The sequence below is a fragment of the Corvus cornix genome, chromosome 5, assembly GCF_000738735.6.
Source record: "Corvus cornix cornix isolate S_Up_H32 chromosome 5, ASM73873v5, whole genome shotgun sequence".
Classification (NCBI taxonomy): domain Eukaryota; kingdom Metazoa; phylum Chordata; class Aves; order Passeriformes; family Corvidae; genus Corvus; species Corvus cornix.
In genome coordinates, this window is record NC_046335.1 from 49,697,007 (window position 1) to 49,723,060 (window position 26,054).

General features: G+C 37.4%; 1 protein-coding gene across 3 annotated transcripts in view; it reads right to left on the minus strand.

Annotated features, from left to right (window-relative positions):
* Positions 1 to 2,777: 2,777 nt before the first annotated feature.
* Positions 2,778 to 26,054, minus strand: part of OTOG (otogelin) — a 95,027-nt gene continuing 71,750 nt past the window's right edge. Inside the window, exons 38-56 of one of the 3 annotated variants that reach the window (XM_039553235.1) lie at positions 25,406 to 25,542; positions 24,114 to 24,203; positions 23,578 to 23,761; positions 20,630 to 20,850; positions 19,635 to 19,773; positions 18,393 to 18,587; positions 17,312 to 17,524; positions 16,458 to 16,562; positions 15,943 to 16,053; positions 14,689 to 14,790; positions 14,132 to 14,230; positions 13,739 to 13,779; positions 13,099 to 13,174; positions 12,441 to 12,619; positions 11,558 to 11,662; positions 11,008 to 11,127; positions 10,125 to 10,170; positions 5,624 to 5,703; positions 2,778 to 4,339 (exon numbers count right to left, since the gene is read on the minus strand). In XM_039553235.1, coding sequence (XP_039409169.1) covers positions 4,139 to 4,339; positions 5,624 to 5,703; positions 10,125 to 10,170; positions 11,008 to 11,127; positions 11,558 to 11,662; positions 12,441 to 12,619; positions 13,099 to 13,174; positions 13,739 to 13,779; positions 14,132 to 14,230; positions 14,689 to 14,790; positions 15,943 to 16,053; positions 16,458 to 16,562; positions 17,312 to 17,524; positions 18,393 to 18,587; positions 19,635 to 19,773; positions 20,630 to 20,850; positions 23,578 to 23,761; positions 24,114 to 24,203; positions 25,406 to 25,542 — 2,444 coding nt within the window. In that variant the 3' untranslated portion in view covers positions 2,778 to 4,138. Of the gene's footprint in view, positions 4,340 to 5,623; positions 5,704 to 6,144; positions 7,071 to 10,124; positions 10,171 to 11,007; positions 11,128 to 11,557; positions 11,663 to 12,440; positions 12,620 to 13,098; positions 13,175 to 13,738; positions 13,780 to 14,131; positions 14,231 to 14,688; positions 14,791 to 15,942; positions 16,054 to 16,457; positions 16,563 to 17,311; positions 17,525 to 18,392; positions 18,588 to 19,634; positions 19,774 to 20,629; positions 20,851 to 23,577; positions 23,762 to 24,113; positions 24,204 to 25,405; positions 25,543 to 26,054 lie in introns of those variants that run through there. The other 2 variants (XM_039553236.1, XM_039553237.1) reach the window with 2 other exon arrangements.

Sequence of the window (26,054 nt, forward strand, 5' to 3'; positions counted from 1 at the left end):
TTGAAACATACAGGGAAGACCAAATGAGACAAATGAAACTCTATTCAGCTTCATGCAAACCAAATATCACCTTATCTCATATGAGATGGTCAGATAAGTCCAATAATCAGCGTAGCTGATTTTTGAGCCTGTTGCGATATCTTTAACCATTAAAAATTAATTTAATTCCAACTTTTTTAGTTAAATTAATTTTAGTAGTACAAAAGTGAGGTACCTAACCATATTTTAGCATCCAGGTTCCCTCCACAGTGAAAAGGAAAGATGATACATCCGGAGGATAAATCACCATATCAATCTTAGACACTTATTTTAGGATGGGTTGAGTCACTCTCTGGATGCAGCTCCCTTTGGTGACGGATGAAGCCTGGACACCTGAGTTAATTCAGATCTCTCTCTTATAAACAGCTGATGTGAACCGACATGACCAAAGCCTTGGTCAGAAGTCCACGCAGAAAGCAGATCTGAGGGGATGGCAGTCTGTCAGGTACTATTTCTAAAGAGGTTAGATGTCTTCATCACGCTAAGAGGGGATTTTTCCAAAAAATCACCATCTGCATAGCAGCTGTTACCTCGTTTTAATTATTCATAGCTAGCCACTTGTACGGGGGAGAGAGATGATGGTGTGGGCAGAGATAAGAGTGAGGGCAACATTTTTTGAATAATTTTGGTCTGACTTCATGGGCTGCATACTTGAGAGCTGTCTGAAGGGGTGTGAGCTTTTTAACTTGTGACTAATAGTTCACGTTAAACTGCAACCCAGCAGATGCCAATATCTCAATTTACCAAACCACCAGGCAGCACTAATTGGAGGAAGAGAGGCCATTAGAGACTCAAGAGGCCATTATCCTGAGTTCAGATCATGTACCTCTAACCCAGAGAATGAGCATTTAGAAAACACAATTGATATCATTGTATTTCTTTCTAAAGGCCTTTCTCAAGGGCCAATATGTGTAATATTCAAGAGTCCAGCTGCCAAATCTCTCATATTTTCCTGTGAATCAAGGCTGGGTAAGCTTGCTCAAGGTAATGCTTATAAAGCGTTTTTTAAAGAGACAAAAAAGAGCAATCAGCACTGTAACAACCATCCAATGTTTCCATACCCAAATATGAAACATTTTAGTCAAAGATGGAAAACCACCTAGCATTAGAAAGATTTTAATTCCTAGATTTAATGAAACACAAGCCTGTGATGTTTCTCTCCCTACATTAGGAATCAAATTTGTGAAGAAACTCCACGCATGCAAATACATGTGAGGGGAACAGGGTTATCGGGGTGGAGCAAAGTTCTGAGATTTGCAAAGTGTTAAGAAGCCTCATTTTCTATCAGGTCAGTTTCAAGCAAAGGACTTAATATAAGGAAAATAAAATTGTTTTAGGACTCAGTCATTGTTACAGCCCAAGTTACTCCAGCATGGAACGGCCAGATGAAACTCACATTGAGGTTCTTTTGGTTTCCAAAGATGTGGAAGTACAAATAAGGCACATCTTTTTCCACCTGAGCTACTGCGTGCAAATGCAGTGTAAGGTAAATACACAGGAAGGGCCCGGGTGGCTTTGAACAACCACTGATAGCCTGAGAACACATGAAGGAATTTAACACAGAGGCAGGAACACTCTAGCTTCCCCTGCCAAGCCAGAGGCAGTTTGAATCTTTCCCCTTGTTTCTCCCAGCATAAGCTTAATGTTTGCAAAAGCAGAAGTAAGGGCTTATCATGCTGTTTATTATTTTACTGCTGAAGTAGCAGCACCAGCAGTGTTTGATTACAGTTACCAGACACGCTATTGTAAGCTTTCTACTCTCACTGCCTGCACTAACTTTTCTCTTCAACCAAGAGCTGAAAGTCTGTGTCTCAATTGTTTTTCAGAGTTAGTGCCTTGAGCTGCAAGGAACAATGAGCTCACTGCTCAAATGGCAAGTGGAAGGACCACGCTGCAGGGGAGGGAGGCCTAATTCCTGCTCTAGTCTGTCCCTCACGGTGGTGTTTGGCGCTTCAAAGCAAATACCATCTTGGTTGAGAGCAAAAGAACATCTCTTATTAATTCCTGCCCTCTAGGATGGCATCTGCCAGCTGGTAAACTAAAGAAAGCTGAACTTCTCCTTTGAAAATGCCAAAGCATGAATTTTAAGCACGTCGAGGATTTAACTCTGCTCAGTATCCTGTAAACAGCATTTTCTTCCCCCGTGGATTTCCAAAGGATGCACTTCTCCCAAATTCTGTTCTTTCTTGCTATTTAAAGACAGCTTTGAACAAGGAACATGTTCTGCAAAGTGAGTAGGGACTGCACCAACAACAGGTAGAGCTTGAAGACACATTTGGCCCTAGGTGCTGAAGGATGATCATCTCTACACAACAATTACTCAAAACACAGTCTACACATTGCAGTCAAACTGAGGGTTAGCTCAGAAAAAATGTGGAAAGGGAATGTGCAGAAATTTACCCTCTTTCGCCCCTGTTTTTCCAGGACAGTCTGACAGTGTCGGAGTTGTGTTGCTACACTTTGATGAACAAATGCTTTCCAATTTTTGTTTTGAATAAAATTACATAGAGGAATTTCGCATTTCTGAGGATGGAAGTGAACTGTGATGAAATCAGAAAAATATGTAGATTTTTAAAAATCCATAAGCAGGTCTTCCTCCTTGATGTAGTACTTGTGATATCAGCAAATCCTAAAATTACCCACGTGTACCACTGAAGAAAAATATTAGTAAATATAGTGCGTTTCATCATGTAGCAGAAAGCTGCTTTAGCAAGATAGCAAAATTAATTGTAACAAAATAAGACTTCCTGTTGTTTATTAGATATTGTAAGAATGAAATGTACAGAATACAAAATTAATATCAAAAATGTTCACATGATTGATTTTAACAACACGTTTTTCTTTGGATTAACTGCAGACAAGCAGCTTTCAAAGAAGGTATGCTGAGATCTATCTACTCTTATAGATCTCAAGTGTATCACTGCATGCTATCTACAATTCTAATCTACAAAACAAAAGCTACTGAGTTTTTGCTTATCTCGCTGGAATTTGCTAAGGAAGAATAGAATAGTAACACTAGCTTGGAGAAGAAAAAAATTAGTTCATTACAAAAAACAATTTCAATTTTCATTTTAAAAATTGCTTTTGAAATTTCAAACCTTACAATTGTTCATTTTGAATTTCAAGCGCTCGCCATAAGAAGTTGCATCTACTATACAGGTGACAAAGACTTCCAATTTTATTTTTCTTTGAGGCACATATATAATCCTCATTTTCTCTTTCCTAATGAACTTTCATCTCTTTAAAAATTAATGTTTAACAATGCTCGTTCTCCTAGAGAGACAATTTAAGTATGGTTCATTTTGTAAACTGAGTGTTTTCATTTAAGTTATATCTATACAAAGGAATATAAAATGGTTTTTATTTTTTAAATCTGTGTATTTTCAGTTTATGTCATATTGTTTAGCAGAAAGACAAAGTGACTAATGACTAATGTAGATAGCCTAAAGACAGCTGATCTGTTCCATAAACACATGCTTGACATAATGCTTTTCACTACAATATAAAATACACTAGAAAAACTGAAATTATTCCCAGGGAATATTACATACAGTCATCAGTAGTGATAAGGTTTCCCTGATTAAAGAAAAATAAATCCTAAATTGAATTTCTTATACATGCTCTACTTAGCAACAGGAATATGATTTAAACTGAAAATTCTTCTCATGTTGTCCAAAGAACTTTTCTTAACAGACACTAAATGTACTTGCACAATTACAATGCATTCAAAATAGTGACCTGCTGCCAGGTAAGTCAGGCCATGATGTAAAACTGGAATGAGGGCTTGACCAAGAGTGGGTTGGCCCCCCAGAACAAAACCCATGGTGTTCTTTCTCTTTAGATGTCACTAATGTAAATCACCTTTAAAGTTGGCATGTATCACAAGAACCCTTAAAACAATCCCTGTGAATGAAAATTAAGTGGAATCACAATGCCAGTGATGCAAAGCCACTTTTCAGAAATTTAGGAGAGTCCAAGTGTATTTGTGCATTAAACTGGTGAAATTTGGGGGATTGGCTATTGTATGTTTAATAGATAAACTATTATAAAATTATGCTGTGAACAGCTGGGCTTGCTGTTCTCTTCCCTTTTATGCTTTTTAAGACCATTGGCAAGAACAGTCTGTGGGCTCTTGGATGGAGTAGCTGACCCAGGTTGAGTTGCTGGTGCAATACAACTGCACAGTCCTCCTCTGCAGCCCGAGCTCCCTGCAGCACTTGCAGAACCTGGCGTAGGTGTTGATGTTGTAGTTGTAAATGCTGGCAGACGGGCACTTCCCATCACATGAAACAATGTTCACCTGGCAACACACAGAGACAATAATTAGCAAATGGCAGCAGGTAGGATAGTTAGGGGCTCTCAAGAAACTGTGAAGGTATTAGGCACCCAAATCCAATGGCAAAGCAGTGAAAAGTTTGGAGGTATTTCCTCTAGCCCTTTATGAATTACCACTACATCTGGAAATAACGCCTGAAGCGCATTGCCCAGACAGGTCTCAATTTTTATATTATTAATATTAATTATAAGTCAATAAATTGACTTTGCTGTCAATTTCAGTAACAGATTTTGACCATCTTAACAGACACAAAGAGGCAATTTCAGTTTTGAATTTTAAAGTATTCATAACGACCTTGGCTTGAACACAGCACCAAATGTTCTTTCCACAACGCTCTACAGTATTCATTTCAGTGATACACTGATGCAGTGTTGCTATACTGGGTATCAGCAAGGACGAACAAAAGAACCAATCTTTTGGAAAGCCGAGGGGAACTACTACTAATGATACCAAATGTGTAATATAGACTGTAAGACAAATAGGCTTAAGAAACTGATAATTTTTTCAAATTTAATAGTCAGGGTTTGTGGTCCTCTTCAATGAAACACTGAGAATAAATGTCTTGGCTGCTCAACAGCTTACTCTACTAAATGTACTATCAGAGTCATTTTAGAGGCTACAGCTGTTTCCCTACTCTCTTTTATTACAGCTTTTCCAGGCGCTCTTACACATCTCACACGAGACGTCTGTCTGCACCCTTGCTGCTGCTCTCAGCCATACTGCTCAGCAGGATATAGTTGGTGTCCTCCAACACTAAATCCTTTGATAGACACACAGATAGTGCTTCATTCTTCCTCCACATTTTACAGTGTGCTCATGCTGCTGCCTAAAAAAAGCTTTCAGGACCCAGGATTCCTTTCTTCATGAAGTTGGCATTTAAACACTTTCCCTGGGCAGATGAAAAATTACACACATCTGCAGCTGTTTTAACTGTGGAATATCGAGGCAAGGTTCAGTTATTAGTTAATTTGCATACAATAATTGCATTATAGGGTGAAATGAGACTAAGCCAACATGCACCTAAATGCTCACAAAAAGAAGTAATAGCCTCCTTTTCTTTATTATTGAGAGGATGACTGCTGAGAACGCAGGGAAGCATTAAAACAGCTCTGTGAAATGCAGAAACCTCTGTCTCTGTGACAGAGATGGAGACAAAGGCCTTGTGGAATCAAAGTTTCCTTTCTTTCTTTTTGTATCTCGTATTTTCTTCTCTTCTATTGAAAGAAATCACGATGACTATTTACTTACTGGCGTGTGACTCCTGCAGTCGTTCTTGCGGATGGTCATCCTAACAGTCACCTTCTTACAGAATTTACCATCTTCCTTACCTGCAAAATGGGCATAGATTTAAAAATATCAGCTCAAATTTCTAACATTTCAGAGACAAGAACAATCCTGACCATTTTATGGGGTCAAGAGACATGAAATAATACCCAATACATCACTGTACATACAAAACTTTGGTGCAATTACATTAGCTGTACATTGAATACCTTTTAAAGGTATTTCATTCGTTAAAGTATCTTTTTTATCTTTAATACAACTATAAAAGGTTTATTCTTCACTCAGAAGCCTTTTAGGAGTAAGTCCACTGTTTTCCAAAACTCTTATAAAATTGATCAAACTCTCCTGTGAGAAGACTTGTTAATTAATTAAACTTGTTAATGATACCAAATGGTATCATTATCAAAACGTAAACTTGTTAATAAATTAAAGTGCATTTTCCATGAAATAAATACAACAAGCAGCACTTGTGTTCTAGTGGTATAAACAAAATTTAAAATAAATACATAACAGAATACGTAGCAGAATCCAATGAAGAACAGGGCTTCAGGGGGCTTTACATTTCTGTATGTTTTTATTAAATCAAAGAACACCAGTGAAAAAATGAAATATTTTATTTTCATTTTCATTAACATTATTTCCACAATTTTTCTCATAGAAGTATGTACAAGGCACATGAAAGGATCAAATAAAAGAGATCACAAGAAATCGTGACATTAAATGAGGAGTTAAATTTAATTTAAGAAGAAAATGCTGAACATTGGATGAAAACCAAAGATGTTCAGTATAAAGCTCAGTTGTAAGAGAACAGGATCTTCTGAGGATGCTCCTCTCTGTGCTGAAGAAACCACATCATGTCGCAGATCTGTAAGAGAATGAACAGCCCGTTCCATTAGAAGAGTTTCCAGTATTTCACACCAGACTTTACACACCATGATGCAGCCCCCAATGACTCTCTACTTACAGAGCTGCGTTTTCTTTGAGCCAAAAAATCCAAAGATGTTGACAAAAGGGGAATACTTTTAGCACCAGAAAAGCAAGGGCAATAAAGGATTCATTGGTTTGATCAATACCCAACACTGACCTGAGACACAATTTTAAGTACATCTTGATGCGTAATGTCCAGTTCCCTGCTCTAATCACTGTCAAACTAGTAACACTGCTTCTCAGAAGACAGAAACACCTGGCTACTGCTTGACTGTCACTGAATTATGTTTGCTTCGGGAAAAAGTAAATTGAAATGAAGAAAAAAAATTGTTTTCAAAAAACACCAACTCACCATTATTTCATGTTTTTCACAGTTCTTTTCATGGTTCTTTCTTCTTTTACATTACGCATGGTGTGTAGGGTGGAGAATTCAGTGCAGCTGTGACTATGACTTCATCCAGGCTATGGTGAAAGTACATCGTATCTTGTACAAAATAAATAGTTAATGTATTTCCATGCATGTATTTTAGTATCCATGCATGTATTTTAGTATCCAATGATTTTTTAATGAGCTTTACAACAAAATATATTTTTACAGAGAACCTTACAAAACATGGGACCATTTTATATGTGTCATAATATAATGAGATTCTTTTGCACCATCTGTATGGTTGAAAATCCTTGCTTGGTTTTTGGGTTGACTCATAACACTGTGGTCACTTAAAGTGACATCAATATGAAAGAGAAATACAGATTTTGATTTAATAGTCCTAGAGTCATAAGTGTAGTTTAATGTAGGATGTATCACTCAGTGGGGTGTACAAAATTACAGTCAACATAATTTCTATTACAGAAAGTTGGAGAGTTGTTTTCACGAAATAAATGCCAAAACAAGTGTGCTCATGCCATGTTACAATTCAAAGAATTAACATGCTTTATGAAAAAGAACAAAGATAATCTCCACTTTTCATGGAGTAAACACAGGCTTGCTGTATTCAGCATACTGTCCTAACTATGGATGGGAAAGCAATTACTTGCTTCTACTGTACATGGCACTGGAAGCAAAACTGTACGACACATCATCTGCAAAAATGTGGCTTACATAACAAGCTTTAACAAGCAAAGCAATTAGCCTCTATGTTCTAGTGCACTGTAAACATGATGGAATTAGTTTACCTTTTTAAACACCCCAATTTTACACATGCAGCAAGCTAAAGACTAAGCAAGTGCTTACTACCAACAGTACATTGTTGGCTGACAACAATGCACCGCCCACACAGTGCAAAGCATAAAACAAACCAAAATGGGAGCCACTCTGAACAACCATGAGCAGCTGTGCTACACTGCAGCTTTGGCAATTATTGGGTAATGTGAGGTCTGGTGCTCCTATCAGGGAGTACATTGTTGGAAATCAACAATGATGCTGTTTGGGTTGGTCCTACTTATTTCAGGAAAAGGTACCTGTGTGACAGCCAGCATAGGCTGTAGGAGTGACTGGGCTAACAAGGAATGGGAGGAGCACTGACACTGAAGAACCTGGTAAGAATATTACACATTGAACAGAGCACATGTTACAGAGGATTTCTGGAAGTAAGGAAACATTTGGGAGTTACTAGATTTTGGAAAACAGAAATCAGCTTTAAAATGTCTGTATATTACAGGATCACAGAATGGCTGAGGTTGGAAGAGACCTCTGGAGGTCATCTGGTCCTGCTTCCCTGCTCAGGCAGGGTTCACAATGCCATGTCCAGGCATTACTTCCACTGCTAAATCTCATGTGAAAACCAGGAAGAATCTGATCTACGTTGGTGTAACTGAGGCAATCTGGTGTCCTGAGTTTAATGGGTCCTTTGGGGCAACAAAAAAGAAATAGTGTAATTTCCTCTCTAGGTTTTGATGGAGCTCCAGGCTCTTAATTTTCAAAAGCCAATTAAAACCGAAAACAAAAATCAATTGTTTATAATGGCAAAGTACTTATAAAGAAAACAAAATGCTGATAATCCTTCTCATAAAATGTCTCCCACAATTACAACTGACTGACAGCTCTCATGGCAGATTTGCTTGTAGTCAGAATGAACTACATGATTCACAGACATTCTGTGTCGTGCACAAACAGGTGTGAAATCAGAACTCTAGAAATGTACTCTAGAAATCTCAGAAGCCACTGGGTTCTTCAAGGGTTTAATTTTACTTTGTGAGGCATGCTTCAGGTTAACAATTTACTTTTGTCCTTAAAAATTAAAGAGTGTGGTTATAATCCTTCTCTAAGCATAGTAGCAAGATCTTCTGCCCTGATGAAAAGTAGCTTAATGGATGTTTAACTGTCTAACTAAATTGTTCAGGAGCTGGCTTATTTGGCTGCTAGGGAATTGAAGGGCAATGTCAGATAATCAAAAACTGATCTCAGAGAGCCTATGGAGAATTTGCCACAGAACTAGGACAAGTGCTTTAAACACAAGTCCGTCAGAGGGAAAAACTTGAATAGATATTATCATTCCCTTATGGTGGGAGCAGAGGAAAAGAAAAACCAGATAAAACTTGCACAGTTTCAATAAACTACCAAATGTAACACCAGTGAGTAATGCCAAAAGGTACCTCCCAGCTGGCAGCACATAACCCACTGCAGTAACTGTGCACATGGTACCATGCCAGGTGGTCACGGCTGTGCAAGTTCCATCCCACCCAGCAGGAAATACCTGCATTTTTCTCCAGCACTCTGGCACACTTTCAGGTCCCTATGTCAGCCACTTATGCAAATTAAGTCATATTTTTGCATTTAAAAATATTACTGCCCAGTACAAAAATCTCCTTTTCAGTTGCTTCTAATAATATCAACTTCAGCCTAAGTCCTTCATGAAATCAGCCAAAATGTTTCAGCTATGTACCAATGTATTAAGAAAAAAAATTATTTCTATTATCTTGATTTCTATTAAGAAATAGTATCTTTCAATCCTATTCTGTAGAGAATTTTTATTCTGTGGTTTTTTTCCCCCAGAGAACCTTAATTAGCTCTCACAGATAATCAAGTAAGGGGGGGATTTTTAAGTTGCAAAATCTTTTAAAAGATACTGCCTGAAGGATTCTGAACTACGTCTATTAATTACTGTATTTATTATTTACAAAATTAACTTACAAAACACATAGATCCATGTTCATTTTTACCAAAGAGGAAGATATTAATGTAGACGAAGCATGGTTTTAAGGTGCCTTCTAAAACACAGTACCTTATTATACTAAATGCAGTTCCTAAAATTTTAGGAGGACTTTTACACGAGAACTACAAAATACTCGAGGTAGGAATTTCAGTGGCCTGACCAGCTACAATCACTATCAGTTATCAGGGAGTAAATGTTTCAGCATTAAAGTGTTTTCCTTTGATTCAACTCCACTGCTTTCAGAATTATTTACATAAGTGAAACCAGGAGAAGCACAGCCTTTGAGATGTGAATCAAGCTTTTATGTAGGAAGTAATCCACTTTATTTATAAGGCAACAAATCAGAGGGACTTGTGGAGCAGGAATTGTCAATAATCACTTACATGTTTTGCAGCATCCTTCTAAGAATGGCACAATATAGCCTCCAACCTGACCAAAACATAAAATAAAAGAGGAAAAAACTTGATTTTTTCAAGCATTCATTCCCATATATCTGCACTATTAAAAATATCTTTCAGATAAAGCTCTGCATCATTATTCAGGCAAATGCAACACTCTGGTGAATGTATGAAGCCTTGGCTAGGAAATTGAGACAGTTCTGAAGAACCAACCCACTACTATTTGTGAGGAAGAACTACAGCCACCCAGTTCCTTCAGGACTGCTCCCTACTCGTGTAACATCATTCACCAAGAAATGCAGCTTTCTATGCACATGTAAATGTAGAATTACAGAGAGCTGAAAGAGAATTCTCCTTGCCTCCATTTCCTGGCATTTAGTCTAATCTCATTTTGCAAATTCAAGTAGAACTTTTGTTCTTGCTCCAAAACTGGTTCATAAGACTTTATGTGTTACTGTAGAAAAGATGCTCCTGATTTTCAGACTATCTTTCCTTTTTTTTCTATGTTTTTGATCATTGTGCTGAATCAAATTGCTATACATGAAAAATGTTAGAAAGGGGAAGTTCAGCCCAGGGAAGCATCCAAGTTCAGACAGTTGTATGAAGACTAGTTTGATATTACAAGCCCCAATTTAAAAAAAAATAGATTCTAAGAATCAGAAGAGGTGTGTCCATCTGTGTAACTCAGCAACCTGGTGGCACAGTAGTCTTGTGTGTGGTTATACCTTTTACCTTTAAATGTCTGCCCAAAAATACAAAAAATTGTAATTTCTCCCTTCTTGAGGTAAAAACATCTTTTGTCAAAGTTACATCTTTTCATGCAAACAGAAATCACAGCTGGAATGCAAACAGTGTCTTGTACACTGACCTTCACACATTCAGTTTCATTAAAGGGTGGGCATCCAACTGCAGAGGAAACCAGAACTGGTCCTATTGCTGTGTTGGTGCATTCATATCTGATGCAGTTTGAAATCCAAACAGCACCAGGCTGTCAAAAATTGCAAAAGAGAAACTTTAATCAGCAAAAACAGTATTTCAAGTATTAATTAAACAATTCCATTGAATGAGGTCTCACCTGAACATACAGTAATACATACAGCAAAATATAATTTAGATGCATATTTGAGTTCTGTTTAAGTACTGCATTTGAGAGTCCAATAAAAAAAACATAATGTTAAGCAGATTCTAAAAGAGTCGAGTTGATGGCAGTTCTCTGGTATAGATCAGAATCCTTTAATTTTTGTTGACAGTTATATGGTTGACTCTCCAAGAAATTAATGTTGTGTACATGCAAAACTATTCCTGGTATTTGGCCAAATAAAGCTCTTTTCTGCACATTTTATATGGCTAGATGTGTAAAGTATTTCACAATTTTTTGTTTACTTCTAAATTTGAGGGAATAAAACATGCAAACTCACCTTAAAGCTGGCAACTGTACCATTGCTAAAAGTGTGGAGACAAGACAAGTTCTTGCAGCTACCACAGCATGTTGTTAAATCTTTTGGAAGCTGATAGACTTGGTTCTGCCAAAATCAAATAGATTATTCCTTGTATGAGACCATCTTGCAGTTCAACATTTTGCTACTGTAACAGGCAGATTTTTTTTTCAGGTATCTGATTTTAGGGATATTTTTAAAATAACTTTCAAAACCACACAGCTTAATTTGCACACACTGCACATTCATGAGGGTTTATAAAATACCTTTGATCTTAATTGGAGTAAAAGAGAAGTACCAAATCTGAGAGAATTAACTGGTCTTTCAACCATTTTTGATTTTAAGTGACAGCTTACTTCAAGAACCACTGAAATTTTAACTTTTTACACATTAGACATCAAGTAACTATAAAATTAGAAAAAAATCAGTATAATATTCCCATGGAAATGTATCATATCTTGTAAAAAGACAATGTAACATTTGCTTATTTCATAAAGCTGTTGTCATCACATTTAGAATTCTTCTATTTACAATTATTCTCTTCCTAAGTCTTATTCAGCTAATGTCTGCCAGGAGTTCGTACCAGTTTGCACATAATGTGGTTGAAGTTCTGAAGGGATGCAAGGAGGCAGTCACTATATACTTTAGTTTATGTAAGATTTACACAGCAGAGAACACAGTGGAGGGAGGGAGGGAGGGAGGGAGACTTTTATAAACGTCCACCAGAAGTGTGGTAGAGGAGGGAAATATCCTAATTACTCTTTCCAACTTGCTCCTACGACTGTCATCTGCTCAACAAAACCCATCACAATGTAATTCAGGCCACCAGTCCAAGTATACAGGTCTAAATTTCTGAATTTCTTACAGCTTTGCACTTGACAGCACAGTCTATCGAAGACGTGTTTATTTTGTAGTATTTAGTGGAAGGATCAACCACATTTGTACAGTAAGAAATATGGCAAATGCCATCTGCACCGTGTTCCACAATTCTCTGCCCAGGAAGCAGCACACCTCTCTCATTACTCAGGCAAACTTTGTCTCTCACTGCAAGAAAACACAAACAGCGTGCTCAGGACAATCAGCTAGGTATCAAAACTCCATTAAAAATGTTTTAAACAGTGAAACAGGAATGGGAAAAGCTACTCTACCTATTTTAGAATTATGGGCCACATTTTCAAACGAAATGTTAAGAGTAATCTAATGCTTCACTGCAGTCACCAAGTTATTTCAAATACAGCCATGCATGGAATCTAAATAAATATGCAATATTCTATTAGCTGCATCCAAGTGACAGTGCAGGCTTCTTCAAGTATTTTCTTTTGGAAGACTACTTCAGGATAAGAAATGTACCTGAGAAATGTCTATTTCTCCCCACAGAGGAGAATTAGCACTATTTGTGAATTATGTCAGTTAATCCTGTCCTCTTCAGTTCCCTGTTCAAAGTGAACACCTGATTTTTAATTCCTAATTTCCCTTAGCAATTGAAAGGCTATTTCTTTGAATTAAATTATTTTCTGACTTACCACATTTGTACTTCACACAGTTACAGACATTTTCTGTACTGTTCTGAAACAGTTCATCTATCTGAAGTTTCTGCCCCTGCAGGTATAAAAGCAGGGGGGAAAAAAATTATACATGGAACAACAGCGTTTTTTCTCCTCTATATGATCTTTTTCTTTTAAACAACTTTCCTTCAGCATCTGGGTAGCAGTATCTCTTGAAGGTTCTGCTTAGTCAGCAGCCTGAGTGTATGATGTATGTTAACATATTCACCATAACAAATAATATTAACAAACAGTGATGCTTTAAAGCATTTAGTTACAACACATTAAGCATGAAGTTTTACCCTGAATTATCCTGTGTGCATGAAAGCAGTCCTACTCCACCAATATATTGGGGCAGAATATGGTAATAAAAGCACTGGAAATATCAGGGCCATGCAGTAATTTTGTTCTGCAAGGTATTTAGACTTAGAAGGCTTCTTAATACTAGGTAAATCTTACTGTAAAGTAATTTTAAAAAAGAGGTGGTCACATAGTGTTTCATATTTCCCTAAATAACTATTTCCCTAAATAACTAGCTAAAACTATTATTCAGACACTGATAAATAGATTTATTAAGAAATTAATAAAGGATTAGTGACAAAGAAGATAAATGTCATACCAGTTTGCACTGAGGTTTGGGGATTGTTTCGCATGCACATTCTAAAACAAAATACAACACCAGAAACAGCACTTTAGCAAGTTGTATGCCATTTGCTTACAACAGTAACAGAGAGAATAAAATTTCCAGATTTAAAAGTCAGCAAACCCAATACAGTAACATTTTCAAGATGGTAAATCACCCAGTTTGGGGAGGCAAATTCTACAGGATGCAAGAAAAGCAAAACAGGCAGATTAGGAAGTTCTGTACCATGAAATGACTTTTCTGTATCATTTGCTCATGAGCAGGTTCACAATGGTGTAGTTGGCTGAAATCAGGCTCAAAACCAAGAGGCCAAAGCTGTTGTCATCTCTCATTGTCTAAGGCAACTATAGTGCAAATCAGTGATTTTACCACATGTCCGGAAGGGGCAGCACTTCTCCGGGCTCCACACCTCCACCAGAGACATGCCGAGCATGCACCTGAATTCAGGACAACGATGTACCTCACACACTAAAGCAAAGGAAAGGAAGTACAATGAACGCAATGTCGTCATGTTTGGATGAACGGAAATATTAATCAAGATATAGCCGATGATTTATACTAAGTATATTTGGAAAACACCTTAGTTTAAAAGACTAATAATAGAAACACAGCTGTTAGCTATCAGATAATAGTAGCATGGAGTACAGATACTCCAGAGAAATACTTAAATATTTAAATAATTTTAAGTACCCACAGTTTGAGGCCTGAAACTACACTTGTCTCCATGATACAGATATTGAGAAGATGCTTTATACACATGAAGTTTTAAAAGTAAAGATATCTGTTCAGGACTACAGATGATAGCTTGCTTATATGTACAACTGGAGCTGTATCTCTGATCCACCTTTTTTGACACTGAACATCCACACTACAAAAATTTCCCATGTTCTCTGTTATTTAAAATATTAAAATCAAGTCAAACTTACTACACTGGTATGTAGGGCAACACCTGTCAGTAGTGTTGCCATCCACGATAAGAACTTCTCCTTCTTGACATTTGGGTATTTGATCCGAGCAAGCCCTGCATGCTGGGGAAAACAATTATTTAAATCTAAAACATTGGGAGAAATTTTACTATTGCCTAGAAAATGTGCCTGAATTTGTCACAGATCCGTATGAAAGAGAACAGAGGTACTCTGCCTTCACTGCTTATAGACCATAATCAAAAGTCTAACTTTTAGTACAGCTTGCCTTTTCCTTTGTTCCCTGCTATAAAGAATTAATACATTTTTTGTGAGCAAACATGATTTTCCCTCCTTCTCCTGTTATGAAAAATTTTGCTAGGTCTTCTCTCTTACTAAGTCATGCTGTTGTTTTTTCAGGAATCTCTGAATCTCAATAAAATGCATCCTCTATGATCACAGTGTTATCCTCCCACTTGAACACATATGACAACCACAACAGGAACTTTTCAATAGGAACAGTACAAAGACTCATTTTATCAAAGAAGAGTGAGAAGGATGCTCTGCAGACAGTGAGAGGGAGCAAACACAGCCCACCGCTATCACATGATCAAAGCAATCTCCTGATTACTGTAAGTAACAGAAGTGTAATTCACATTTCCTATTAGCACTCAGATTTTTGCATGTGGAAGGGCCTTTGAGTCACCTGTACAAAAATAAAGTAAACTCAATAGCACCTCATTATCAGATTATTATCAACAGAAAACAACTGTATGGTAAGATTAGAGCTCATATACTAATGGCAAAAGTGCAATTTTGTCATTGAATTAAGTCATTAAAGGATAAACCTCAAAAGAACTGAATAAATATGGATAATACTCTAATGTGGGATATTTGTCATCTGTTAAGATGGGCCATAGCCAATACAGCAGGATACAGGGAATAAAAGCATATATAACTTCAGTCTTCTTTCAGATAAACTATTCATGCATCTAGTTCACACTCTGCACATGGACAATCTCTGAAAAGCCCTAAATTCCACCTACCACCACTCCTCTACTTGATATAAGAATACTGCTCAGTTGTACAAAGCTGTCCGTGACTCCTGATGGTTGTTGCCATTTCTTATGTTTTAGAAAATTAATGCCCATTGAGTTAACCACTTTCAAGCCTCACTGTGTTGGGAGAGCTAAAGGAGCCTTACTTGGCAATATAATAATAGACATCATTGCAAATGCAAGACCACACTTATAATCTCAACCAGTCGGGCTACTGTACCACATATATAGGAAATGCAGCAGGTATTCTCCACCCGAGCAGCAATTAGTGTTTGATCATCTTGACAGCTTGGCATCTGCTCCAATGGTTCACATTTTTCTGGATCACATTCTGAAAAAAGGGCAACAGATGTATTCCCTTAGATGAAGCTCAGCATTCCTCCTTTGTTATGCTATATCCCGAGGAAAGGCAACGCAGGGCAGAGAGGAACTAACTACAAGCTGCTTTAGAAAAACTTTTACCTTGTATCACAAGATCTTGCCTGATCGTTCAATACAAGATTGTATTGATGCCTTTCCTTGGTCTTAAAATCAAGAGTCAAACACGGTTAGAAGGGAAAAAGGGATTTTACCAAAATGAGGCACAGACCAACCCAAGCTTTAGACAGAAGCAAAATTTGTGGATGGTCATACTAACAATAGTATCTACCTACCCTTTTCCTCCTAAGTTGATCTATTTGGTTTACTGAATGAGTTTTAGAGGGTGGAATTTTTTACCTTTCAAAAGAAACCTACCACAAACGTAGCTGGGACAACAGGATTCTTCACTGTGGTAGGTAACCAACTTTTCCAAGCTGCTACACTCTGGCATTAGGAGTTCACAGAGACTCTGATTACAAACTGTTACATAAAAGGAAAAAAAAGAAGAACAAGCACATTCTAAACTATGCATTTATAAGTCGAGTAGAGCAGTGGCAAGCAGTATTTGCAGTTAGATAACCCAAAACTTCAAATCACAGGCGTATGAAAAACACAGTGAAACAGCAAAAAACCCCCATGAGGCAGAATTCAGAAGCATTCATCATTTGCAACACTCCATGGAGGCAACGTTAAACTAGAGCTGAGTCATTGTGAGAATTATAAAAACAAACCTCCTCCAAAAAACTCACTGCAACACCATACCAGGTGGCCAAAACATGAAAATTGCTTGCAATTTCTTTTTGAAACTTTCTAAGCTAAGCAAGAATTAAATGAAAAAAAGCTTTTCTATCCCTTTTTACTGCTCACTTTGTAAATTAGATAAACAATCATCTGATTTTTTTTCCCTTGGAATTACCTAGATCATTTGTTTGTTTCTGGAGATTAAAAATAAACCGGTAATCTCTACACTTGAGGGAAACATAATTCATATTCAAATAAACCCAGTGCTATTTCAGTCCTCCTCCTATTCCTCTACCTCTCCCTCAAAACCTACCGGATATATTGAGCCAAACAGTTTCTACAGTTTTCTACATAATCTGTAAATTCAAACCAAAATAATTTCCATTTGGTTCAAAAATAGAATGTGTAACAGGAAGGCAAACCACAGAGAAAGGACACCTGCCTATTCCTGCAGTGGGCAGTACTCCTAACCATGAAGGAATACTTACTACAGATCTTCTGAGGACAACATGTCTGATCATCAGGAACAAGCAAGGCCACTTCTGCAAATCGCTGACACTCTAAATTGTGGATCCCTGAACAGTTGTACTCCACTGGAATAATGGTCTCACTGTCAACACATTTTTGCATACAGCATCCACTCAAAGAAGTTTTCCAGATGTCACCCACAGCATGAGGTGTCCCTGAGCTGTCTGTACAAGCTAGATCAGGACAACAGAAAACAGAAGTAATTCCTTTTTAATTCCAATTTTGATCACCATTTTTTTCCATAGTGGACGTGGATCTATGAAGCATAAAAATCCCCGAGTTTTAAAGGCTTGTCTATGTGCATCACCCCACAAAAAAGGGAAAGAGGAGACAGTCTACGACTGAGTTTGTACAGGAAAGCAAGACACTCAACACCTTCCAGAAGGTCCAGACTTTCAATTCGTTTTGTATCTCCCCTGCAAGGCCAGTCACTTAAAACCCCAATCCAATCCTTTGTTTTTAAAGTAATGATCTGAAAAGAAGTTACTTTTGCATTTCACAAATATCAAAACTATTACCAATTTACTGTGCTTTAGTAGTCTGATTTATCATAAACTGCATCTTTAAGGTTCATGTTGTTAGGGAGAAGAATTGGTCCATTATTTGGTGTACTGAGGCAGAATTGCAATGAAAATAAACTTGAGTGCTGGCAGGACACACACATATAATTCAAAATGTGTAATTAATTGTTGCTGTGTGTCATTTGAATGCCATTGGGTCTCAAAAGGTTGCACCCTTGGCAAAGGGCTTGGGTGAAAAGGAGGCCAAGACTAACACTCTTAGAGTAATTGAATACTTAAACTTAAGCAAAGACTTCAAAGAGCATCTTCCAGCTGAGAGAAAGTGAGCAAAATTGTGCACCACAAGGACATTCCTTGCTTTCTCACCTGCACTGTTAATGTTCACTGAATATCTAGAATCCTCAAATGAATGACATTCAGAACGCACACACAACACCAAACCAGAACTCAACTTATGAATAATGGAGTATCTGACCACCAACTTGCAGATAATTAAGAAAAAAATCACATCCAAATATACCACATTTTTCTTCAGGAATACAGACAGCAGTATGAGTCCGGTGAAGGATGGTCCCTCCAGCACAGACGCAGCCTTCTGTCAGCACTGAGCAGGACTCTGAGTCTAGGGAAGCAACCTCATTATTCTGACAACTCTCTGGAACCTCACAGGCAGCTATGCAAGGCTGGTAGGAGAAGTTTTCAGAGCAGGGGAAGGCTAGGAAGGAAATAAATAAATCAGACATGTTGAAGTTGTAATCCCACAGGCAACACCTAGGAGAAGACATTATTGTCTTCTTGTCAACTTTCTGTGCTTGATGATTCAATTGGATCTACCAACCTGAAACACCAACACAGAGCAGTTACCGCCACAATAAATTCAAACATAAGGAATCTGCAGGCATTTTTACTTCTCTTCTTGTAATAACATTCATCAAGATTCAGTTTGCATTTTGGCAGCAGAGATATCAAACCATGCAACAGTGTTGACACAAAATAGTTCAAACTTCAAAAACATTTTCAAATACTACACAGATCAATCATAGAGTGTTCTGAATAATCTGCAGTGAAGAAAATGCATCATTGTGGTATAAAAATAAGTGTGATATGTCCCTTCACGATGGATGGAACACATTTACAGCTAAATTTTGTGAGCTCCTTTTAACAGTTACTACCTAATAAAATCCATACAAACTGAATTAATTTTAAAAAATTGGCTGTTTTTAAGTGTTAGACTACATAACTTATTTGCAAGGCATTATTATATGCCTGTATGAAGCCTGTACAAATATACACACCTTAAATCACTTTAAAAAAGGCATCACTTATGATTTCTATGTACAGTGAGTTCTCTTATTTTGGGGCGATCATGCTTCATCAATAAGCCCTTCTATTTTCAAGCACCAAACCCACAGACCTTCCTGTGTTATCACCGCAGGGGGCTTTTCCTAGGTGACCATGGACAGCACAAGGAGATGCTGTGATCCAGCTACAGATCCCATTTGGCCTTACACTTTAGTGTTGCTATGGGAGAAGTCTTCTGCAAGGATGCTCTAAGCTCTCAGGCTTTACTCCTTACTCTCCGTCTAATCTCAAAGGTGTTTCCTTTCTCTAATCCTTTCTTCAAAGGCACAGCTTTCTGTAGCAGCATCAAAGCACATGAAGACTCAAGAACCACTGGTGTTTTCAACTTACAGTAACTCTTAAATTAGGCAAGTTTTCTCTCTGTGAACACTAGAGGTGGGCATAGACGTAGAATACTTACGGCAGTAATCAGAGCTTCTCCACTCTATGCAAACATTGAACTTGTTGCACATTGCCACATAGGCAGCTAGTGAAACACATGGATTTTGAATGTACTCAGTGTCTCGAGCCCATATATCACAGAATTGCTCAGGTGGAATCTAACAAAGGAAAAAAAAAAAGAGATGGCACCTTCACAGAGGCTAAGCTAGGTAGGAAAGACTGACCTTTAAAAATATTAGCTACAAAGAAGCCAAGAGTTCTTAGTTCATGGTAAGCCTTCATTGGTGTACAAAGATAATCTACTAGTATTTAAGACTTCCCAGACATCGACATGATTCTACTCCTTAGTTTTATCTCTTACGAGTGCCAAGGGGTGAAGGGTAATAAAGTTTTTCTAGTAGAAGACTCAATTACTTTGTTCCTTCTTATCTCTAAATTTTTACCTATTTTTGGTCTCTTCTTCATCAAAATCAATTATATAGAAAAGGTCAAATGGTAAATGTACTTATGTGACCACAAATAATTTATTTGCACACCAGGAGTTTGTTATTTTCCTTAGGCTTGCTTTTAAGGGTCTGTTCTACCCTCTCACATCTCCAAGCTGGAACTCTGTCTCTAGAGCCTTTGAGAATGCAGGTTCTCAGATTTCCCATTGCAATTTGGGACTTGTTAAATTACCAAAGGCTTAAGGATTAATTAAATCCTAAAATTATTTTCTGTTACATTTTTCTACATCTTATTGATACAGCTGAATTATCTATGACTGCTTTATGAATTTCGGGGTATTTCAAAACTAACAGAGGTGAAATTCTGAAAGTTGCTTATTGCAACCCTCCTATCAAGCTTCATACTCTTCAATCACTTTTACCTTGCAACTGTAGGCACACACAAAAATATGCATCTCGTTCAACAGATACAGTTACATGTAGTCTCATGTTAACGAAATTACCAAGTATACAAAATTATATCTGAACTGCAGCTCTCAAAACGTAAGCCTGGAAATAGTTAACATACATAAGGGTGACAGCTGCTGAAGGTCTGGTTCAACACCATTCTTAAGCACTCTGAGCAGTCCATGACTGAGCAATTAGCTTCCTGATGCCTGTCTTCTCCGACATACTTTAACGTGTCTGGCACTTGCCAGCTGTCTATAAAAGTCGAGGGTGAACTTCTTTGGCTTAAAACTGTCCTGTTGGGTAGCATCAAGTCATTTTCCAAGCTTCTATCACAAAACCCTGTGAATTACCAGAAGGGAAAAAAAAAAGAAAAAAGCAGGTTAACACATGGTAAATATGTTTGAAGTGGCATACTCGAGAAAGTAAACACCTTTTCAAAATCTTATAAAACATAATAGTATCACAACCTATAACAGATGTAAAAAGTCTTCGTTAGGATCAAAATAGACAAAATTCAGCAAAATTAAGGAAAGCAAAAGTAAAGATACACCTCTGAATGGAAATCTACTGCATATCAAAGAGATACTCCGAGAACCCGAATAAAAAACTGAAACTTTCTTCCTCAGCTGCAAATACTAAACAAAAATGTATTCTAAAAAAGGTTGCAAAGCACCTCCATGTATACCAACAAATTAAAACTGTAAATATTATCTGAAAAGGGAACAACCATAAAATGCCAGGATGCTGATCTGATACTGTACTTCAGAAAATACTGTACTGTATTTTACTTATGCTTCTGAGCAATCATCAGCATCTACTGGATGAAGAGGCACCATGGAACTGCAGCTTGCTGCACTTCCAGCTGTATTTATTATTACCACTCAGCAGGAAAAAAAAAAGAAAGAAAATAAAACTTTTCTGTATTCACTTCTCAGAAGGCAGCACCATATTTTTCTTTCTGTTTTAACTAAGATAATCAGCAATTGTGGAACAATTTAGAGCAAAAGAAGCTACATAACAAGGGCAGTGACTGTGGTCAGCAAAGAACATCCAAGAATGGCAGTAGTCTCCTCAGAAAGTCAAACCAGAAGGGAGAAAAAAGTAGAATGGATCAGTCACCCATTCTTTCTTCCTAATCAGTTCCTGAGACTTTTGTACCAAACTTCTAAAATGTTTTCTTCTGATGTCTCCACAAGCACAATTCTAATTCTTTATCTGTTCAAAAAAGTGTTTGTGGATTCCACCCTTCTCTAAAGAACTGGTCTGTTTTACCAGTTTTTGCAATTCCTGATGACAATCAGTGATACAGCAACAGGCACTTAGAGAGTAAAACAGCTTTCCAAACTGTTTCTGGTTGAACCTTTTGATTCTGTATTTGCAACACACATATGAAGCATGTATGGTGCAGAAAGACCTCAAAGTGTTGCTGTCGTGTCAGGGATATCTTTTTTCACTTCTGTTACACATTGACAAGGAGATTTAACACAGCAGAACCAAAGCTTCACATTTTTCTTGATAGGACCTAGTTGCAACTAGAACTGACATGCTTTCAATCTTTTTCACCAGTTTTGCTATAGGGATGTCCATGTTCCCCTCCCACATCCCTCATCTCCCATTCCAGCTCTTCACCAGCTGCCCCATTTGCCCAATCCTTGCACTGCAAAAGACACCGTTGTCCCTGAATCCTTCAAGAGATGCCTGTGCTACAAATCTGTAATGGTCTCTTCAGTTTCAGCATTTCCATGAAGCTGAGAAATCAGGAGCTACAAATAACACAGTTCAGCTAAGAGATATTTGAGAAAGCATGCTGCTTGTATTTGCACTAACACAGAAAGCACAGAAAGGAGTTTAGGCTAGACTAATTAACCCTGAAAAGATGCAGTACAACAAGTGCATTTGAGGCAGGCTCTGTAAGTGGCACCAGACAGCACTGTGCAGGCAGACTTACGCAGAGAACCTCCCAGTCAGAGGTGAACACCAGAAATACACAGCACATTCTCTGAAGAAGTTGTACTTGCAACACCATCCACAGAAGTGGGTTGTCATCTATTCAAAACGCCTTGTACACCAGGAATGTAATGCTCCCAATCTTCCCTATCACAGTAATCAAACAGGCAAAGGCAAAAGAGATTTTCTAGGTAACTTGAATCAGGCCTGTTATAAAAACCCACTGTCTTCACTTTCTTGTTTCTGTTTGATCTAATTACAATAACAATTAGCCAAGCAGAGTGAGAACAATATTGAAAACAGAAGTTAGGGCAAAACTACAGACAACAATCGAATCTCAAAATGGTGTAAATTCAAACTCTCCTTATGAGAAGCACATTTCTGTCAGCAGGACTGGAAACTGGACTGAGCTATTCCTGGTATTTGATACTGAGCTACAAGCATTTGCCCTTTCTGAAACTGGAAAGATATCCACTGTAATTATATGATCTCTTTAATCCTAATTTCCAGCTCCAATTTACAGCAGATAAATTTACAGATTCAGCTACCGCAGTGGGGATTTACATCAACAAATACATGCTTGCAAAAGCTATAACACCCCCAGCTTATTCAAGGCTGTGCTTTTTAGAGAAAAAAGAAAGCAGGGAAAACTATTGAACAGAACCTAACAGAGTGCAACATTATTAAGAAATTCCCTCTAAACTATTTTCTCCAACAGTTAAACTAAGATTAATTCTCTCAAGTTTACATTTCTTGCGAATTCTGACCTTTAGAAACTGAAAATAGCACGAACTACTTCCTATCAGATGGATATCAATCACTAAATCTGTAAATGACCGTAACTGAAATCACAGACTTAGACCTGTCTTACTTATTTGGGTTTGGTAACAGCAATCATGCCTGTGGCTCTAACAGGTTACAGACAGAAGCAACACTGTGGGCAAAAAATTATTACAGGGATAGATATCAAATACAACTTCGGCAATTAACAAAATTAATGATCAATCTTAAACTTTGCAATTATATCGGACAGATCCTGCAACAAATATCTTAGATAATTAGGAAAATATGTCTCTCTAGCAAAGCATCTGAAAGCCTTTATTTCTACTCTATACTTACCACATAGTCCCAAAGCTCTTGGTTCTCTGGTACTATTGAACTCCATAATCATCACACCTGTGTTGTGAAACCACTGAATTCTGATTTTTGTTGGGGTCTCAACCGCATACTTGAAGCCTGAATCTTCAATTTTGTATCCATATTTTCTAACAGTAGGCCAAGCAGACCTTGAATTTACTGTTATCTAAAAGACACACAGGAGAGAGGTGTATTGTCAGGTAGAAGAACTAAGGGCAGATTCCTGACAGCTTTAGAATCTAAGTAATAAGTAATTTCAGAAGCAGTCAGGCTTTCCTCCATAAAGATAATACAGGTACCAAAGGCACTAACAGTTTATGTGCCTTGCTCTGTGACTTACCTTGTTGATTGTACTTGGATCACAGTTTACCAGGAGAAGTTTACTTAATTACAAAATTGGAACAATTAATCATATGACCTATCGTGTTTTACTCTGTTCCTTAGATACGCAAGGAGGCAGCTGATTACAGAAATAAGGTGTTATCTAAAAGGAAAATAAAACCCCTCAAAATACTTACTTTTCTACTTAAACGATTGATAATAATTTGATTTGATACATAGGTTAGATTCAACATGGCCAGGCACAAAGAGGTTGAATTTGAATTACTCTGTGGAGAAAGCAAAAATACATTACCCATAGCCATGATGTGAAAAATCTGTATACATTGGTTGCTTACTGGTTTTAGGCACTGGGATATTGAGGGTTTTTGGGGATTATACTATTAAGAGAGGAAAACCATTGGTGATTGCAGTTTTAAGTCAAGACTACAAAGGTTATCTGGATAAACAAAATACTACGACCTCATTTTTTTCAGCAACTGTGCTATATCATGCAATCTTAAACTTACAACAGAGAAACAGGTTTTCAGGGGAAAAAAATATGGTGGACTAGCTGTTTGGACAAAAAAAAAAAAAGAATTACATATCTGAAGGTCAGCAAGCATGAGACTGGGAATAATGAATCTGTATCATACATCCAGCACAGAAGTAATGCATCAGGAATAAATGCATAGTTCCTGAGCTACAGGGGGTCAGTAAAACAGAAAATACTAAATACAGGAGGAAAACAAATCTGAAAGTCAAACACATCATCTTCATATCAGTCATACTGAGCTTCTGAAATTAACTTCCATAAGGTGAAACTTGGGGCCAAACTTTGCAATGGATGTTTTTACAGGCATCAAATTACCTAGATTTCACAGAAGAGACTGAAGTTTAAGGAGTTTTGTAAAGGCTCACAAGAAATCAACTTTTAATGACAAAAGCCAACCCATACTACCCATTAGACAGGATTCCCATTAGGCTTTCTCTCTTACTCCCGTGTCAGAAACTTGGAATGCCCAGGGCACTCCAGTGCAGCCTGGCATTCCTACAGCCTTTTATGGCTCTGAAGATTGGTGCTTCCAGTCCAAGTTTCTCCATATGAACATAGATAAAAATCCTGCATTGAAAGAGACTGGTGGTATATTGGTACAACTGTGGTGGTATTTATAATAAGACTGCACTCACAGAAGTGACTAATAATGTACATCAACTTAAGCTCTCACCACCTAGTCTGTATTACACATACCATAGGATAACACAGACCTACCTCTCATCTTTCAGCTGTTTCACGAGGAACTGTGCATATACAGTCAGGTGTTAGAGTGTTACACAATTAATAAGTATTGCAAAATGCAAGTACAATTCACAGATATTGCACAGAAGTGAATAATAACCACAATATGAAGTATTTACTGTGCTCTCGCTTTTCAGATACATCTTATTAGCAGTACCTAACACCTTTTGTTAGCTGATAAATGTTAGTTACCATTCTACAGTCAAGGACATGGATGGTTATAGTTTCATCTGGAGTTTGACTAACAATGTAGGATGCTTCTTTGAATAAAGCCAAATGATTTCCATCATAGGTTACAATGCTCAGATCAGAGAAAATGGTGCAACGACCTAAGGAAAAAAAAAAGTAAATGTTTTTTCTAACTTACTTTAGAATTCTGGTAAATCTTACAAAATATGAAGATAAAACAATAAATTTTTTAAGATGAACTAATAGTTTCATATATGCAGCACATATTTTCACATATTTGATATTGTCGTATTTTTGTAAATGGATGGCAGAATCAAATCCTGCATATTTTCAGCGGGACAACCTGCAGACCTCTGCAATCAGCTATTTCCTTACAGTTCTTGACAACAAAGGCTTGCAATTTTTACAAACCCCAAGCTAGGAAAAATCGTGAGTGACAGCAGATCATGCCAGATCCATTGTTCCCTTGCAGTCTTGTTCCTAAGGTGGTAGAGTTTCATTTTTCCTCAGTCTTACTGCTAAAGCTTTTGTGTTTCAATGGGCTTGAAGTTCTACTCTGAGTTATTTCAAACTCTAAAGCCTAAGCAAAAGCTCCAATTGCTTATCACTGCATACTTTATTTGCTGTGATGAACTAAATGGAATTTTCTTTA